Source organism: Pan paniscus, chromosome 6, assembly GCF_029289425.2.
Source record: "Pan paniscus chromosome 6, NHGRI_mPanPan1-v2.0_pri, whole genome shotgun sequence".
Lineage (NCBI taxonomy): Eukaryota > Metazoa > Chordata > Mammalia > Primates > Hominidae > Pan > Pan paniscus.
Window position 1 is genome coordinate 166,856,383 of NC_073255.2, and position 17,398 is coordinate 166,873,780.

At 43.5% G+C, this 17,398-nt stretch overlaps 1 protein-coding gene across 1 annotated transcript in view; it reads right to left on the bottom strand.

The window, feature by feature from the left end:
- ZC3HC1 (zinc finger C3HC-type containing 1) overlaps positions 1–17,036 on the bottom strand; it is a 34,862-nt gene extending 17,826 nt beyond the window's left edge. The window contains exons 1-4 of the mRNA XM_003813485.3: positions 16,518–17,036; positions 14,323–14,434; positions 6,258–6,408; positions 4,792–4,875 (exon numbers count right to left, since the gene is read on the bottom strand). Coding sequence (XP_003813533.2) covers positions 4,792–4,875; positions 6,258–6,408; positions 14,323–14,434; positions 16,518–16,750 — 580 coding nt within the window. The 5' untranslated portion in view covers positions 16,751–17,036. The remainder of the gene's footprint in view (positions 1–4,791; positions 4,876–6,257; positions 6,409–14,322; positions 14,435–16,517) is intronic.
- Positions 17,037–17,398: the final 362 nt, after the last annotated feature.

The following is a 17,398-nucleotide window of genomic DNA, read 5'->3' on the forward strand; positions in this document are numbered from 1 at the left end:
TCTGGCTAATTTTAAAAAATTTTTTTCTTTGTAGAGACAGGGTGCCCAGCCTGGTCCCAAACTCCTGGCCGCAAGTGATCCTCCCACCTCGGCCCTGCAAAACACTGGGATTACAGGCATGAGACTCCATGCCTGGCTGGGGTTATTACTTTAAGTCCTTTTATGTCTTCTAAGTTTAGTTCTTTGCCTCAAGACTTACCCCTTGCAGTTTGTACTCTACCCTAGTTCATGTTATCTATAACATCTCTTCCTTCAAAAAATCTCGTAGCTTCTCATCACATACATTTAATAAAATCATGGTTTGGCCACTGTCTACACTTTAGTCTTCTCTTCTATTCTCCCCACAGGGACACTGTGAGCCAGCCCTGTGAAACTATTACAGCATTCCCCAAATGTACCATCCTTTGGCCTTTTGCTTTTACCCACTGTTGCTGGTCTTTCAAATTCAGCCTAGAGGCCAGGCACAGTGGTTCACGCTTGTAATCATAGCACTTTGGGAGGCCGAGGAGAGTGGATCATTTGAGGTCAGCAGTTCAAGACCAGCCTGGCTAATATGGTGAAACCCCGTCTCTACTAAAAATACAAAACTTAGCCAGGTGGTAGCGGCATGCACCTGTAATCCCAGGTACTCGGGGGTGCTGAGGCAGAAGAATCGCTTGAGCCTGGGAAGCGGAGTTTGTGGTGAGCTGAGATCAAGCCACTGCACTCAAGTCTGGGCGACAGAGTGAGACTGTCTCAAAAAAAAAACAGCCGAGTGAAGTGGCTTCCTTCTTCAAAAAATCTCGTAGTTTCGCACCTGAACCTGGGAGGCGGAGGTTGCAGTGAGCCCTGTGAAACTATTCAGCATTCCCCAAATATATCAGCACTTTTTTTTTTTAATGGAGTCTCACTGTGTCGCCCAGGCTGGGGTGCAGTGTTCAAGCGATTCTCCTGCCTCAACATTCCCTAGTAGCTGGGATTACAGGCATGCGCCACCACGCCCGGCTAATTTTTTTGTATTTTTAGTAGAGACGGGGTTTCACCACATTGGCTAGGCTGCTCTCGAACTCCTGACCTTGTGGTCCTCCCGCCTTGGCCTTCCAGACTGCTGGAATCACAGGTGTGAGCCATCATGCCTCGCCACTTTGCCTTTTTTCTTGGACTGTATTGCAGAATGTGGATTTGGAGCAAGTGGTCCTGAAGCACTTATTTTGTCACCCACAGATTAAGATTTTCCTCCACAGGCTACACTTGAAGGTCTCAACACTTTGAAGTCTCCTCTTATGGGGCATCCAGTCTAACCCTCTGGCTTGCTACTTAGCAATGGGTGTTCTGTGATGGGGTGATTTGGAAGGAAGGAGTCTGCCCCTTTCTGAGCCACAACAGTGAAGCCATTTGATCTGAGCCTAGGTGGGAGAGATATTTTAATAGATAAACATTCTAGCTTTGATTTTTCTGAAGAGTAATATGCCTGTTTTTTTTTTTTTCCACGATTCAGGGGATTTTCTTTGTTGACTCTGCATGAATTTGCAATCCACGGGAAAAGTTGGAGAAAGAACAAAGTTGGCTTTAAAAGTCAAGGTAAGGCTGGGAGCGGTGGCTCACGCCTGTAATCCCAGCACTTTGGGAGGCAGAGGCAGGTGGATCACCTGAGGACAGGAGTTCAAGACAGCCTGGCCAAAATGGTGAAACCTCGTCACTACTAAAAATAATACTTTGGGAGGCTGAGGCAGGAGAATCGCTTGAACTCAGGAGGGAAAAATTAGCCAGGCATGGTGGCGGGCACCTGTAATTCCAGCTACTCAGAAGGCTGAGGCAGGAGAATTGCCTGAACCCAAGAAGCGGAGGTTGCAGTGAGCCAAGATCGCGCCACTGCACTCTAGCCTGGGTGACAGAGTGAGACTCCATCTCAAAATAAAAATAAAAATAAAATAAAATAAAATGTTTAAAGAAATTTAATTTAGCTTATAATTATTGGCAAATGTTAGAAAAAAATTACTTTCGAAATTATTAGTTTTGCTTAATAAATTTAAGCATAAAGTGCAATAATTGAGTGTTCTTTTATCCACACAAATGTCCTTTGAATGTTAAAGAACCAAACCAAGGGATCATATAATTGAAAGGTTATATCTAAGATCCATGTAGGAGGTAGAATGGATAGGTCAAAGTGGGTGATGATAGAGAAGAGCATCTAAAGTGACTTTCAGGTTTCTGGCTAGGACAACTGGATGGGAGGTCAGTGCCATTTGCCAAGATGGAGAAAGTTTTAGGTATAAGATGAAGAGTTCAGTTTTACACACATTGAGTTCCAGGTACCTATAATATTAAGTGGAAATGTTTAGAAAGTAGATGAAAATATGAGTCAAGCTCAAAAGAGAGGTCTGGATAGGAATTAGAGGTCTCCGAGGTGGTAGCTGAAGTTATGAATGAGATCAGGAAAGCAAAATGTACAGTGACAAGAGTTGGGAACCACCAATAGAGCCCTGGGCAGACCTTAAAAACTTGGACAGCCAGGCGCGGGGGCTCACGCCTACAGGCCTCCCAGCAATTCTGGAGGCCAAGGCAGGCGGATCACTTGACGTCAGGAGTTCAAGACCAGCCTGGCCAACATGGTGAAACCCCGTCTCTACTAAAAATACAAAAATTAGCTGGGTGTGGTGGCACGCACCTGTAGTCACAGCTACTCGGGAGGCTGAGGCAGGAGAATTGCTTGAACCCAGGAAGCAGAGGTTGCAGTGAGCCTAGACTGAGCCACTGCAGCACTCCAGCCTGGGCGACAGAGCAAGACTCCATCTCAAGGAAAACAAACAAACAAACAAACAAACAAACAAACAAACTTGGACTGAGTGCACTAGACAAGGATGGAATCAAATCCTCATAGGACCAAGTTTTGTTATACAATACAGGTAAATAACTAGTAAATCCTAGCTATTTCAACAGCAGGAAATCCTTATTATACAATCATCTTCACTTAAACAATTTTATTTAATAATCCCTTTTCTACCACCCTTTCATTGATCAAAGGTAGAGGGGAATCTCTGGTTATTTTCAATCTATTTTCTCCTTTTAGTGGTAAATCATGGAATATTCTTAGCCATCAGTGACCCTGGAATTAGCCTGCCATCCTACTGAAATAAAAAATATACCTATATGGCACTGATTCCTGGACAAGGCATGAAATATACAGATGAATAGTGTTGCTTTTTAACTATGGGTCTAAAGAATCTTTTATACTTGCTCTTAGATTCCCCACCAGAGGGCTCTGCTGTTGAAGCTGTTTACTCAGCAGGAATATGCCTATGTGATCAACAAAATATTTTTTATTTTTCATAGAGATGAGGTCTTACTATATTTATTGCTCAGGCTGGTCTCAAACTCCTAAACTCAAGCAATCCTCCTATCTTGGCCTCCCAGTGTTAGGATTATGGTTGGGAGCAACTGTGCCTGGCCGATGAAAATATCTTTAAAAACCCAGTTGAGATTACACTTTGGGCTCTCTTATTCCAAAGTGTTCTGTGCACACATCAGTAGTTCCTGATTCAAGGGAGAGTATGTCCTCTCATGGCCCTTATATAGACAGGAAATAGGAGGTTGGACCTGGCCTTCCCAGACAGGCAGCCTGTGGCTATGATGACACCCTTACTTCAGTGCTGCTGTGATAGTGTACTGTTTTACCGCAATAAACTGCAGATTTGTGATCACTCTCACTTGGGGTCCTGTGAGTCTTCTTTAGCAAATGAACCCTGTTTAACTTCCACCATTATTGCTGTTAGTACTCCCTCTACAGGAAACCTAGGTAGAACATGGCGTTGCTTGGTGTGGTGGGAAAAGCAGAGGGTTTGAAATCAGATTAAACTTAGTTATAGCTTCTCTCTAGTTGGTTTTAAGACCTCTGATTCTTAGTTTCCTCACCTAAATGAACTGGGTTATGGCCGGGCACAGTGGCTGATGCCTGTAATCCCAGCAGTTTGGGAGGCCAAGGCAGGCAGATCACTTGAGGTCAGGAGTTTGAGACCAGCCTAGCCAACATGGTGAAACCCCATCTCTACAAAAAAATTTAAAAATTAGCAGGGTGTGGCAGCGTGTACCTGTAATCCCAGCTACTCAGGAGGCTGAGGCAGGAGAATCGCTTGAACCTCGGAGGTGGAGGCTGCAGTGAGTTGAGATCGTGCCACCTCACTCCAGCCTGGGTGAAAGAGCGAGGCTCTGTCTCAAAAAAAAAAAAAAAAGAACTGGGTTGGTAGTATCTACCTCCCAGGGCCCCTGTAAGGATTAAATGGGATAATGCATATATATGTCTAAAGCCTTAAGCATGTCAAATGCACTTCATGAAGGTAAGTAATAACACAAGTGAATATAAGTTTTTCTGGAAATAATGCAAATAGAAAAGGAGAAAAAGAGGCCGGGCACAGTGGATCACCCCTATAATCCCAATCCCAGCACTTTGGGAGGCCGAGACGGGCAGATCATCTGAGGTCAAGAGTTCGAGACCAGAGTGACCAACATGGTGAAACCCCACCTCTACTAAAAATACAAAATTAGCTGGGCGTGGTGGTGCACGCCTGTAATCCTAGCAACTCTGGAGGCTGAGGCAGGAGAATCGCTTGAATGCGGGAGGTGAAGGTTGCAGTGAGCCCAGATCGCACCACTGTACTCCAGCCTGGGCAACAAGAGTGAAACTCCATCTCAAAAAAAAAAAAGAAAAGAAAAGGAGAAAAAGAAAGTTCAAAGACTAGGTTTTCACAAACAGACAATATTAGAAATTCAATGATGAAGGAAAAATGGTGAACAGGAATTCTCAAAAATAAGTACCTGGGGATGGGCTGTCTGGCCAGAAACAGAACTTCTCATGGGCAGTACACAAGGCTTTCTTCAGCTCAGCACATCGTTGCTTATCTGAAATCCACATAAACAGCAACACCTTAAAAAACACTATATAGATTCAGAATCCAATGAATGGCCTCTAAGAGCAGAGATTTAACTAAAAATAAGAGAATTTTAAAATGTGAAAATATTATCAAGTACATAATCTTAATATTTTCCACAAAACAGGTTTTAAATTGAGATCCTGAGATCAACAAAGGAGATACCATGTATCTTATTTTTATTTTTTATTTTTTTGAGACAGAGTCTTGCTCTGTCGCCCAGGCTTGAGTGTAGTGGTGCAATCTCGGCTCATTGCAACCTCCATCTCCCAGGCCCAAGCGATGCTCCTGCCTCAGCCACCTGAGTAGTGTTTTGTATTTTTAGTAGAAATGGGGTTTCACCATGTTAGTCAGGCTGGTCTCAAACTCCCAACCTCATGTGATCCACCCACTTCAGCCTCCCAAAATGCTGGGATCACACACGTGAGCCACTGCGCCCGGCCCCCATGTATCTTATAAAGCAGAGCATTCCAAAGTGTAAGACTTCATAAAAGTCCTTTGTCACTCTTCGTCTAGAAGTATACATTTTGGAATAATAAAGTAAATATGCTGCTGTTACCTAGATTACATTAAGTCAAGTCCATGCTGCAGTAGCTAGCTTAGTTAAAAAAAAAAAAAAGGCCGGGCACGGTGGCTCACGCCTGTAATCCCAGCACTTTGGGAGGCCGAGGCGGGTGGATCACAAGGTCAGGAGATCAAGACCATCCTGGCTAACATGGTGAAACCCCGTCTCTACTAAAAATACAAAAAATTAGCCAGGCGTGGTAGCAGGCACCTGTAGTCCCAGCTACTTGGGAGGCTGAGGCAGGAGAATGGTGTGAACCCAGGAGGCGGAGCTTACAGTGAGCCAAGATCGCACCACTGCACTCCAGCCTGGGGGACAGAGCAAGACTCCGTCTCAAAAAAAAAAAAAAAAAAAAAAGACTGGCCAGGCACTATGGCTTACCCCTGTAATCCCTGCACTTTAGGAGGCCAAGGTGGGCGGATCACTTGAGCTCAGGAGTTTAAGACTAGCCTGATCAACATGGTAAAACCCCACGTCTACAAAAAAAAACAAAAATTAGCCAGGTGTAGTGGCACTGTGCCTGTAGTCCCAGCTACTTGGGAGGCTGAGGAAGGATCGCTTGAGCCCAGGAGGTTGAGGCTGTGGTGAGTTGTAATTGCACTATTACATCTTGCTCAGCCTGGGCAACAAGCAAGACCCCATCTCAAAAAAAAAAAAAAAGATTAAAAAAAAAGATTGAAGTACGCATTTTTTGATCAAACTAAAATGACCTTTTTTTCCCCCCCCAGAAAACCAGGATAGTATATATTTGAGTGTGGAGAAAAATGTAATTTGTACCTTATACTTACATCTGTCAAAGTCAAAAGCTGGTTGTAAACTGGCACAGAGAAAAGCTTGACAGCTAGAGCACTTGAGCATATCACATTCCACTGTGACCCAGCCATATTTTGCACAGACGAGTGGAGACAGCTCGGAGGGCTTACCTGCCCATTTCAAAGAGTATCCATGTTAAGAAAAACAACATCGCAAATATATATATATGTGTGTGTGTATGTGTATGTGTGTGTATGTGTATGTGTGTGTGTGTGTGTGTGTGTGTATACACATACTGTTTTTTTTTATTTTTGAGAAAAGTTCTCACTCTGTCTCCCAGGCTGGAGTGCAGTGGCATGATCTAAGCTCACTACAACCTCACCCTCTCAGGTTCAAGCAATTCTCCCACCTCAGCTTCCCAAGTAGCTGGGACCACAGGTGCACGCCACCACACCCAGCTAATTTTTGTATTTTTTGGTAGAGATGGGGTTTCACCATGTTGCTCAGGCTGGTCTTGAACTCCTGAACTCAGATGATCTGCCTACCTTGGCCTCCCAAAGTGCTGGAATCACAGGTGAACGCTGCAAGTATATTAAAATGAGTAAGTCATAAATTACAATCTTAACTCATTCTTTTTTTTTTTTTTTTTCGAGACAGAGTCTTGCTCTGTCACCCTGGCTGGAGTACAATGGCACAGTCTCGGCTCGGTTTCTGCAACCTCCACTTCCTGGGTTCAAGTGATTCTCCTGCCTCAGCCTCCCGAGTAGCTGGGATTACAGGCATCTGCCACTGCACCCAGCTAATTTTTGTATTTTTAATAGAGACGGGGTTTCATCATCTTGGCCAGGTTGGTCCTGAACTTGTGACCTCGTGATCCACCCACCTCGGCCTCCCAAAGTGCTGCAATTACAGGCGTGAGCCACTGTGCCCGGCCCAACTCATTCTTAATGTATATAGGAATAAACATTAAGGAGAAAGGCAATGAGAAAAGTGGTAAAAACTATTTTTAATGCACAGGCCCATACTTCACAGACTGATGAAGGTCATTTAAGTAATAAGTGGAGGGGAAAAGCTATTAACTTATTCTTGAAGAAGCACTGTGTATTTTATGTGTTTAAAATGTTTATTGGCCAAGCACAGTGGCACATGCTTGTAATCTCAGCACATTGGGAGGCTGAAGCGGGAGGATCACTTGAGCTCAGGAGTTGAAGATCAGCCTGGGCAACACGGCGACACCTCATCTCTATGGAAAATCAAAAAATTAGCGGGATGTGGTGGTGCATGCCTGTAGTCTCAGCTAATTGAGAGGCTGAGGGAGGAGGATAGCTTGAGCCCAGGAGATCAAGGCCACAGTAAGATACGATCACACCACTGCCTTCTAGCCTGGGCAACAGAATGAGACCCTGTCTCAAAAAAAAAAAAAAGTTTATTATTGGTTGTCTGGTAGAATATACCATCCATTAATTTTCACTGAATCTGAAATACTAGGAACTTAAAGGCACCAGTGAAAGTACTGGGATATGCCTAAACAGTAAGAGATAGTCAAAGTTAAACACACAGAAATATTTTCTGCCATTCACCTACTGTACCCCATCCATTTTTACTTTCCAAAGAATAAAGGCAATAAAATTATCCCTCCAAAATTAGATTGCTAGTATCAATGGGGATGTGTGAGAATGTGTTTTACACAGCTAAAAGCATCTGTAAGTATGTATTTGGAAAGGTATCCTAAAACATTTATTACTCCTTAATATTAAATGCTCAGTTTTTTTGTTTGTTTTGTTTTGTTTTTTGAGATGGAGTCTTGCTCTGTTGCCCAGGCTGGAATGCAATGGCACGATCTCAGCTCACTGCAACCTCTGCCTCCTGGGTTCAACCGATTCTCCTGCCTCCGCCTCCCGAGTAGCTGGGATTACAGGCGTGCGCCACCATGCCCCACTAATTTTTGTAATTTTAATAGAGAAGGGGTTTTGCTATGTTGGCCAGGCTGGTCTCGAATGCCTGACCTTGAACGCCTGAGGCCCTCCTCGGCCTTCCACGGTGCTGGGATTACAGGTATGAGCCACCTCGCCCAGCTTCAGTTTTTAATAATCTACGTGGGCCGGGTGCGGTGGCCCCAGCACTTTGGGAGGCTGAGATGGGCAGATCACTTGAGGTCAGGAGTTTGAGACCAGCCTGGCCAACATGGTGAAACCCCATTTCTACTAAAAATACAAAAATCAGCCGGGTGTGGTAGTATGAACCTGTAATCCCAGCTATTGGGGAGGCTGAGGCAGGAGACTCGCTTGAACTTGGGAGGCGGAGGTTGCAGTGAGCTGAGATGGTACCACTGCACTCCAGCCTGGGCAACACAGCAAGATTCTGTCTCAAAAGAAAAATTCTACCTGAAGAGCTCTTATTTCACAAAGCACAGTAAAAAAAAAAGGATAAAATATGAAAGAAGATGCAGGAAAGTTATACATTTTTATAAAGGGATATAGGAATTTGAAAGACATTCCAACATCAGCAAAGGAAGAATGAAGACTGGAAAACAAAATTCAGATACAAATATTAAAGGAGCCATGATTATCTAGAATAAAAGTAATGGTTAAATAAATAATCATTATATCCAAAATGTTGATCAATTTATAGCCAATAAACAAAAAGGAAATGGATCTAAATATTTTATCAAAATCAAGATTTAATGCAAGAAATAATGGTAGAAGGATGGTTAAAATACCTTCCCTTTCCTGAGCAATTCAGTCTTAAAGCCATTAGGCGGTGAACAAGGAAGATGTCGGAGCCAGGAGGCTGCGAAGAGGCAGCTCAGCCCAGGGTGTCAGAACCAAAGTGGTATGTAACAGGCATTCACTTGCAGGCAGCCAAGTGTGGAGTGCTAGGACCTAAATGGGGTGACGAGAGATTCATGCAAGAAAGGATGGCAGCATGGCAGAAATGGGAGATTAAGCACATATAGGGGATTGATCAAAGTAGTAAATATATTAAGGATAACAAATTATGTTTCACAGTGTTGAATATGGGAGGGAAAAATAGGGAAAAGGAGAAAACTAGAATGAATCCTGTGATGTACAATTGCAACTGGAGATGTCAGCAGGAACTCATCATTTTTTAAAATATAGAGATAAATGGATGTAAATTTAGATGTGTGTATACATGTGAATGTGTGTGTCTGTGTGTGTGTACATAAACATATATATTTTCTAGCTTTTTCCTCTGAGAGGGCCTGAGAACAGTGGCATCCCACTAGCTATGAGTTCTCCCTGCACCCAGATCTTGGCATTCATTCATGCATTTATATAGAGACAGGATCTTGCTATGTTGCCCAGGCTGGTCTCTCCTGGGCTCAGGCAATTCTCCCACCTGGGCCTCCCAAAGTGCTGGGATTACAGGTGTGCCACCATGCCCAGTTCAGATCTTAGCTTTTAAATAACATTCTCCACTGAAAAACAGCCAAGGATCCTTGTAAAATTGGCTGATTCCAGGGATGGGGCAAGAAAAATACAAGATAAGCCGAGAACAACTTGTTCCTGAAAGCAATAAAGAGGTCATGGGTTATGGGACATGTCAAAAGGCCACAGAAGCCAACCTGAGGGGGATGTCACTGACTAAATAAGGAACAACTGGAGTATCAAAATATATAATGATAGTAATGAATTATAACCCATTGAATAACAAAGAAAATATTGAGTCCATGTTACTACAAATAAATCAATTACATAAAGTTTGATAAGGACTGGGATATTTACAAAGTTTCAAAGAACTTCCCCACAAAGTACTTTTTATTTACAAAGGAGGAAAGAGTTATTTTACAATAGAAATGCCAGATACTCCCTTAATCAAGTGATCAAAGTGATCATCACCATAAAGGGATAAATAGAAATCACGTGTCACCTGACAGGCTGCAATGAGAATGCAGCATTGCTTCACGACACTCCTGCATAACCTGAATCTAATCACAAAGAAACATCAAACAAATGTCATTGACATACACTCTACAACATAACTGTTCTGTAATCTTCAAAAGTATCAAGATCATGAAATTCAAGAAAAAACTGAGGAAATGTTCCAGATTAAAGGAGAATAAAGCAACATGACAACTAAATGTACTGTGTGATTCTCAACTGGATACTTCAACTATAAAGAATGTTATTAGTACAACTGATGAAAAAACTGGGGTCTGAGGATTGAAGGGTAGTAACTTATCAATGTCAATTTTCTGATTTTGATGGTTGCATTCTGGTTATGTAGGACAAAGTCGTTGTTTGTAGGAAATATTTGGGAGTAGTAAGACATCACTTTGGTGGCTTACTTTCAAATAGCTCAGGGAAAAAAGGTTCTTTGTAATCTCTGCAACCTTTCTGTAAGTCTGTAATTTAAAAATTTTTAAGAATCACTGTAAAAAATTACCATCTAAGTCTTTCTGTCCTTGCACACAGGTAATAAAGTAGTGAAAAGCAGAGGACGTGGTGTGGTACCACATTTCTTCCGCCTTCAGTCTCTGCTTTCACAGAGCTACCCATCAGTACCATGTTGGCCATGTTGGAGTAGAGTATCCTCAGCTTCACAACCTCTATGGTCTATAGGAGACAAAATGACAGCCCAGAGAAGAATTTGCCATTTTCAGTGGAAAACAAGTGGCAATTACTAATTATGATGACTTGTACTTTGGATCTCATTTGCTGCACTTTCCTTTATAAGACATCAACTGGGCCAGGTGCAGTGGCTCACGCCTGTAATCCCAGCACTTTGGGAGGCTGAGGTGGGTGGATCACCTGACTTCAGGAGTTTGAGACCAGCCTGGCCAACATGGTGAAACTAAAAATATAAAAACTAGCCGGGCATGGTGGTGGGAGCCTGTAATCCCAGGTACTTGGGAGGCTGAGGCAGGAGAATCGCTTGAACCCGGGAGGCAGAGGTTGCAGTAAGCCAAGATCACACCAGTGCACTCCAGCCTGGGTGGCAGAGTAAGACTCCATCTCAAAAAAAAAAAAAAAAAAAAAAAGACATCAATGGCTTAAGATGGATGTTTGAGCTCACAATCTCTTTGATACTATGCAGCCATAAAAGGAACGAGATCATGTCCTTTGCAGGGATGTGGATGAAGCTGGAAGCCATTATCCTCAGCAAACTAACACAGGAACAGAAAACCAAACACATGTTCTCACTTATAAGTGGGAGCTGAATGATGAGAACACATGGACACATGAGGGGAACGACATACACTGGGGCCTGTTGGAGGTGGGAGTCGGGGGAGGGAAAGCATCAGGAGGAATAGCTAACAGATGCTGGGCTTAATACCTAGGCGATGGATTGATCTGTGCAGTAAACCACCATGGCACACGTTTACCTATGTAACAAACCCGCACATCCTACACATGTACCCCGGAACTGAAGATAAAAGTTGAAGAAAAAAAGGCCAGGCATGGTGGCTCATGCCTGTAATCTTGGCACTTTGGGAGGCCAAGGCAGGAGGATTGCCTGAGCTCAAAAGTTTGAGACCAGACTGGGCAACACAGTGAAACCCCATCTCTACTAAAATACAAAAAATTAGCCAGGCATGGTGGCGGGCGCCTGTAATCTCAGCTACTTGGGAGGCTGAGGCAGGAGAATTGCTTAAACCCAGGAGGTGGAGGTTACAGTGAGCCAAGATGGCACCACTGTACTCCAGCCTAGATGACAGAATGAGACTCCATCTCAAAAAAAAAAAGTTGAAGGGAAAAAAGGAAACAAAACAATGGATCAAATTCTTGAAGTCAGGCATATAGCACACTAGGTATGATTCTAAATAAACTTATGACATAACATTTAATGTCTCTTCGTGAAACATGCAATGTGATAGCTGGTATGTGCTTACTTTTTCATTTGGCTAATATTCCAGTATAAGTATTTTTTTGAGACGGAGTCTTCTCTGCCACCCAGGCTGCAGTGCAGTGGCATGGTCTCAGCTCACTGCAACCTCTGCCTCCCAGGTTCAAGCAATTCTCCTGCCTCAGCCTCCTGAGTAGCTGGGATTACAGGCGCATGCCACCACACCCAGCTAACTGTGCATTCTTTTTTTTTCTTTTTGAGATGGAGTCACACTCCTGTTGCCCAGGCTGGAGTGCAGTGGCATGATCTCGGCTCACTGCAACCTCCGCCTCCCAGGTTCAAGCAATCCTCCTGCCTCAGCCTCCCGAGTCACTGGGACTACAAGCATGTGCCACCATGCCTGGTTAATTTTTGTATTTTTAGTAGAGACAGGGTTTCACCATGTTGGCCAGGCTGGTCTCAAACTCTTGACCTCGTAATCCACTTGCCTCAGCAACCCAAAATGCTTGGATTACAGGCGTAAGCCACGACGCCCGGCCTAATTTTGTATTTTTAGTAGCGTCAGGGTTTCACCATATTGTCCAGGTTGCTCTCAAACTCCGGACCTCAGGTGATCCGCCCACCTTGGCCTCCTAAAGTGCTAGGATTACAGGCGTAAGCCACCATGCCTAGCCAGTATTAGTTTCTTGATCAAAAAAAGATGTGTGCTTTGGCTTATTTTATGGTCTTAAATTCTGAGATTTTGTTAATTTTTGATTCCTAGGTCAAGACCTTGTTAATAGTTTATAAGACAGAAATTCAGGGCCAGGTTTGGCGGCTCAGGCCTGTACTCCCAACCCTCTGGGAGGCTGTGGCAGCATAATTGCTTGAGGCCAGGAGTTCGAGACCAGCCTGGGCAACATAGCAAGACTCTGTCTACACACACACACACACACACACACACACGGGTGGGGGTGGAAACTTGCAGGAAAAAAAAGCAGCTGGAGCTACTAAAGACTTCTCTCAAAGCAAGGTAATGTGAACAGCTTTTAAGGTGGCTCCAATGATCCCTGCCTTCTTATATTCATGCCCTTGTGTTATCTGCTCCTCTTGAGTATGGGCTGGCCTAGTGACTTGCTTCTAATGCATAAAATATGACAAAAATGATGAGATGTCACTTTTGAGATTAGATTACAAAAATGAGGCTGGCTTGTATCTTGTTCTCTCCTTTGCTCATTCTGATGGAAGTCAGCTGCCAAGTTGTGAACTTTCCTTTAGAGAAGCCCACATAGCAAGGAACCAAGTGGGGAGGGACATCTCTGGCCAATGGCCAGTATAGAACTGAAGCCCGCTGTCCAACAGACACAAGTAAATGAATCCTGCCAACAGTGTGCCAATGACTGAGTTTGGAAGTGGACCCTTTCCTAGTTTTTTTTTTTTTTTTTTGACACGGAGTCTTGCTCTGCCGCCAAGGCTGGAATGCAGTGGCGCGATCTCGACTCACTGCAAACTCTGCCTCCTAGGTTCAAGCTATTCTCCTGCCTCAGACTCCTGAGTAGCTGGGATTACAAGTGAGCACCACCACACCTGGCTAATTTTGTTTTGTTTTGTTTTGTTTTATTTTATTTTTTTCTTTTGAGACAATTTTCCTAGTTGAGCCTTGAAATGACAGTGCCCTGACCAACCTTAATCGCAGCCTGTGAGAGACCCTGAGCCAGAGGACTCAGCTAAGCCATGCCTGGATTCCTGATCCACAGAAATTATTAAATAAAAACTGTTTGTTGTTTTAAGATCACTAAGTTTTGGGGCAATTTGCTATGCAGCAATAGGTAGCTAATACACAAAGGAAAATCTAGAAAGAGACATTACAGTAGTATAGTCTCTAATAATCTAAAAAACATTAGATTATAATCCTGGATCTGCCATTTGCTAACAGGTTCATCTTGGGCAAGTCATATAACCTGCCCCAAACTGTTTCCTCTTCTGTAAAACAAGTATAATAATAATGCTTATTTTCATAGGTTTAAGGTCAAGATCGAATGTGATAATATATACAAAAACATACTATATACAAGTATTAGTTATTATTTCTTCTTTTCTCAGGCTCTTAGTTTTTTCTTCTGTAAAAAGAAAAGGTTAGATAACCTCAACTGTCCCTCTGAGTGATAACATATTAGGATGCTGACTTTCCTATATAATTTCTTACCAAGGTTTGATTTTTAAGTTTAAAACATCGCAGTAAGTGGTGTAATACCTTGGAGGAATTCTAGAAGCAGGCAGAAAGTGCAATTCACATGAACTAAAAAAGGATATAGAAAATGTTTCCACTCTGCTAAAGAAGGCTTCTTTGCTTGTAGATTCCAATGAAGGTTGTTCCGCTTGGGGTGATCCATTAACTGACTGGGATGTAGCAGACGTGTCCTTCCTAATATAAAGTGGCAAAACTGTTGGTAAACCTTTCACAATACCCTCTGCTTAAATGTTATCTAGCTTCTCTACACATCGTATCATAAATCACACCAACGCTGGATTTTAAGCTTCCTAAAAATCATTTTACTCATGTCATTCCTCAGCTTATTATTTTCAGTGGTATTATAATACTTACTAAATAAAATCCAAATTTTTCAGTCTGGCATTCAAAACTCTTTACAGTTTACCCATATCTAAACTTCAATTTCTACCTCTACAGGGCTCCACTAATCCTAGCAAACTATTCTCCTCACTCACTCACTGTTCTCCACAAGTATTTTGCATAACTTTAGTAGACAGAAAATAAGACTCAAGACTTCAAGTATGCATTATACAATTTGAATCTCTTCAGAAATTCGACTTTTTTTTTTTTTTTGAGATGGAGTCTCGCTCTGTTGCCCAGGCTGGAGTGCAACGGTGTGATCTCGGCTCACTGCAACCTCCACCTCCCAGGTTCAAGCAATTCTCCTGCCTCAGCCTCCCCAGTAGCTGGGATTACAGGTGCGTACCACCAGGCGTGGGCCCGGCTAATTTTTTGTATCTTTAGGACAGACGGGGTTTCACCATGTTGGTCAGGCTGGTGTGTAACTCCTGACTTTGTGACTGGCCCACCTCAGCCTCCCAAAGTGCTGGGATTACAGGCGTGAGCCACAGCGCCTGGCAGAAATTCGACTCTTAACAGCAGAAAAAACAATTTTGATATTTCTACCTGGAGGGACCTTTGATACCCACTCCTTCCAAAAAAAAAAAGAACCAATTAGAAAATTCGAATCAAAGTAAAGATCTTCGGGAGATTTCATGAAAAAAAAATGAGGGAGAAAAAAACTCAGCAAAGCAATTCTCTCATTTTCAGTGGAAGGCATTTCAACAGTGCCTGGGGAATTGCTGAAAGACAAGCATTTATTTATTTATTTAGAGACGGAGTCTCACTCTGTCACTCAGGCTGGAGTGCAGTGACGCGATCTCGGCTCACTGCAACCTCCGCCTCCCAGGTTCAAGCAATTCTGCCTCAGCCTCCCGAGTAGCTGGGACTACAGGCGCGGGCCACCACGCCCGGCTAATTTTTTGTATTTTTAGTAGAGATGGGGTTTCACCGTGTTAGCCAGGATGGTCTTGATCTCCTGACCTCGTGATCTGCCCGCTTCAGTCTCCTCAAAGTGCTGGGATTATAGGCGTGAGCCACCGCGCCCGGCGACAGGCATTATTTTAATAAAAATAGGATTACATCAACGATTATAGCTCAAAAGAAATAAACTTACTCTAAGACTCTCAGAGATTCATAGAGAGCCTCAAGCGGGTGTGGTTCTTGGCGAAAAAAAAAATTCACAGCATCCATAAACTTGGATGGGTAAAAATGACATTTATTTCTCTCTAAATGACAAGATTTAGCATTTTCTTCAATTATGAATGAAGGTAAAAACACCATAGTAGTATTAGCAGTACCTGCTAATTTGTCACCAATGGAAATAATGTTCCCACATTATGGTGGTTGCATGTCTTCAAATACCTTTGTGCTCATCACTACTTCAAAATTATGGTTGACAACACATACTACTAGATATTATGGACTCTTTAATAAAAAGCATTGTTACTGCGTAACTTTTTCCTTTTACCATCTTGATAACTACATTCCAATCTAACTGGTTTCCTTTATAATCCTATGTAATTTACTTTAAGCGTTTAAAAATATTCTGAGAGTTAATAAGCTTCTCCAGAGAGCCAAAGGGGTCCACGACACAAAAAAAGGTTAAGAATCCCCAATTAAGAGAAGTCAAGTGAACTCATTCAGTTAACGGTCCTTTTTCCTTCCAAAAATAATGTCCGATGACAAAATTTCGGCTGCGGTTGGGAATCTGGTACACCCCGAGGGGAAGATCAAAGCCGATCAAACATAGTAACCAGAGTTTCTTTCAGATTCTAAGAAACCATCCCCACTGCCCGAGTCGCCGACCGAGGGGAACCTCCCCCAACCCGCCACCCCTTCCCCAAGCCTTCTCCAATCTTCCAACGCCGGACCCAGGGTTAACTCGTGAACTCACGCGTCCACGCCTCCCTCTTCCGGGGCAATCCCCTCATCTATCAGCTGCCGGATTTTCTGGGGGGTCCCTTCTGGGGAGCGAACTACTGCACCCCAATTCTTTTCAACCCCTACGGCAAACGCTTGTCCCTCACAGGGCGCCGCCATCTTGGTCCGCTGCCGAGTTGCTTCCCCGAGAGTTTGAAGGCTCCGGAACTTCCGTCCTGGGAGATTAATATCCGCCTCTTGAGGCATCCTGGCTGGGAAACTCTAACCGCGGGGCCCACGCCTTTTCTCAACATTTTAGAACCTTAGAGCGAGCTTAAGGAGGGCTGTACTGTTTAGGACAATCTTGATTAATCGTTTCCTTTATCAACTAGCATATTTAGGTTAAGAGATTTTTAGAACGCTGTCAGTCCAAATTCAGCAGGGATGAGGGGCTCAACTTAATTTTCAAGTAATATTAACTAATACGGCCGGGCGCGGTGGCTCATGCCTGTAATCCCAGCGGGTTGGGAGGCCGAGGTGGGCGGATCGCCTGAGGTCAGGAGTTCGAGACCAGCCTGGCCAACATGGTGAAACTCCATCTCTACCAAAAATACAAAAATTAGCTGGACTTGCTGGCGGGCGCCTGTAATCCCAGCTACTAGGGAGGCTGAGGTAGGAGAATCGCTTGAACCCGGGAGGCGGATGTTGCAGTGAGCCGAGATCGCGCCACTGCACTCCAGCCTGGGCGACAAGAGCAAAACTCCGTCTCAAAAAAAATAAAAATAAAAATAAATTAACTCATACGACCTTCCTAAGTTGCACCTTTCTACAAGCGAGGAAATGGTGACCCTCACTTGAGAGCAAATAATTTAGAATCCTTGTTGGAAACCGTGTTATGGATGGATTTAGAAGTCT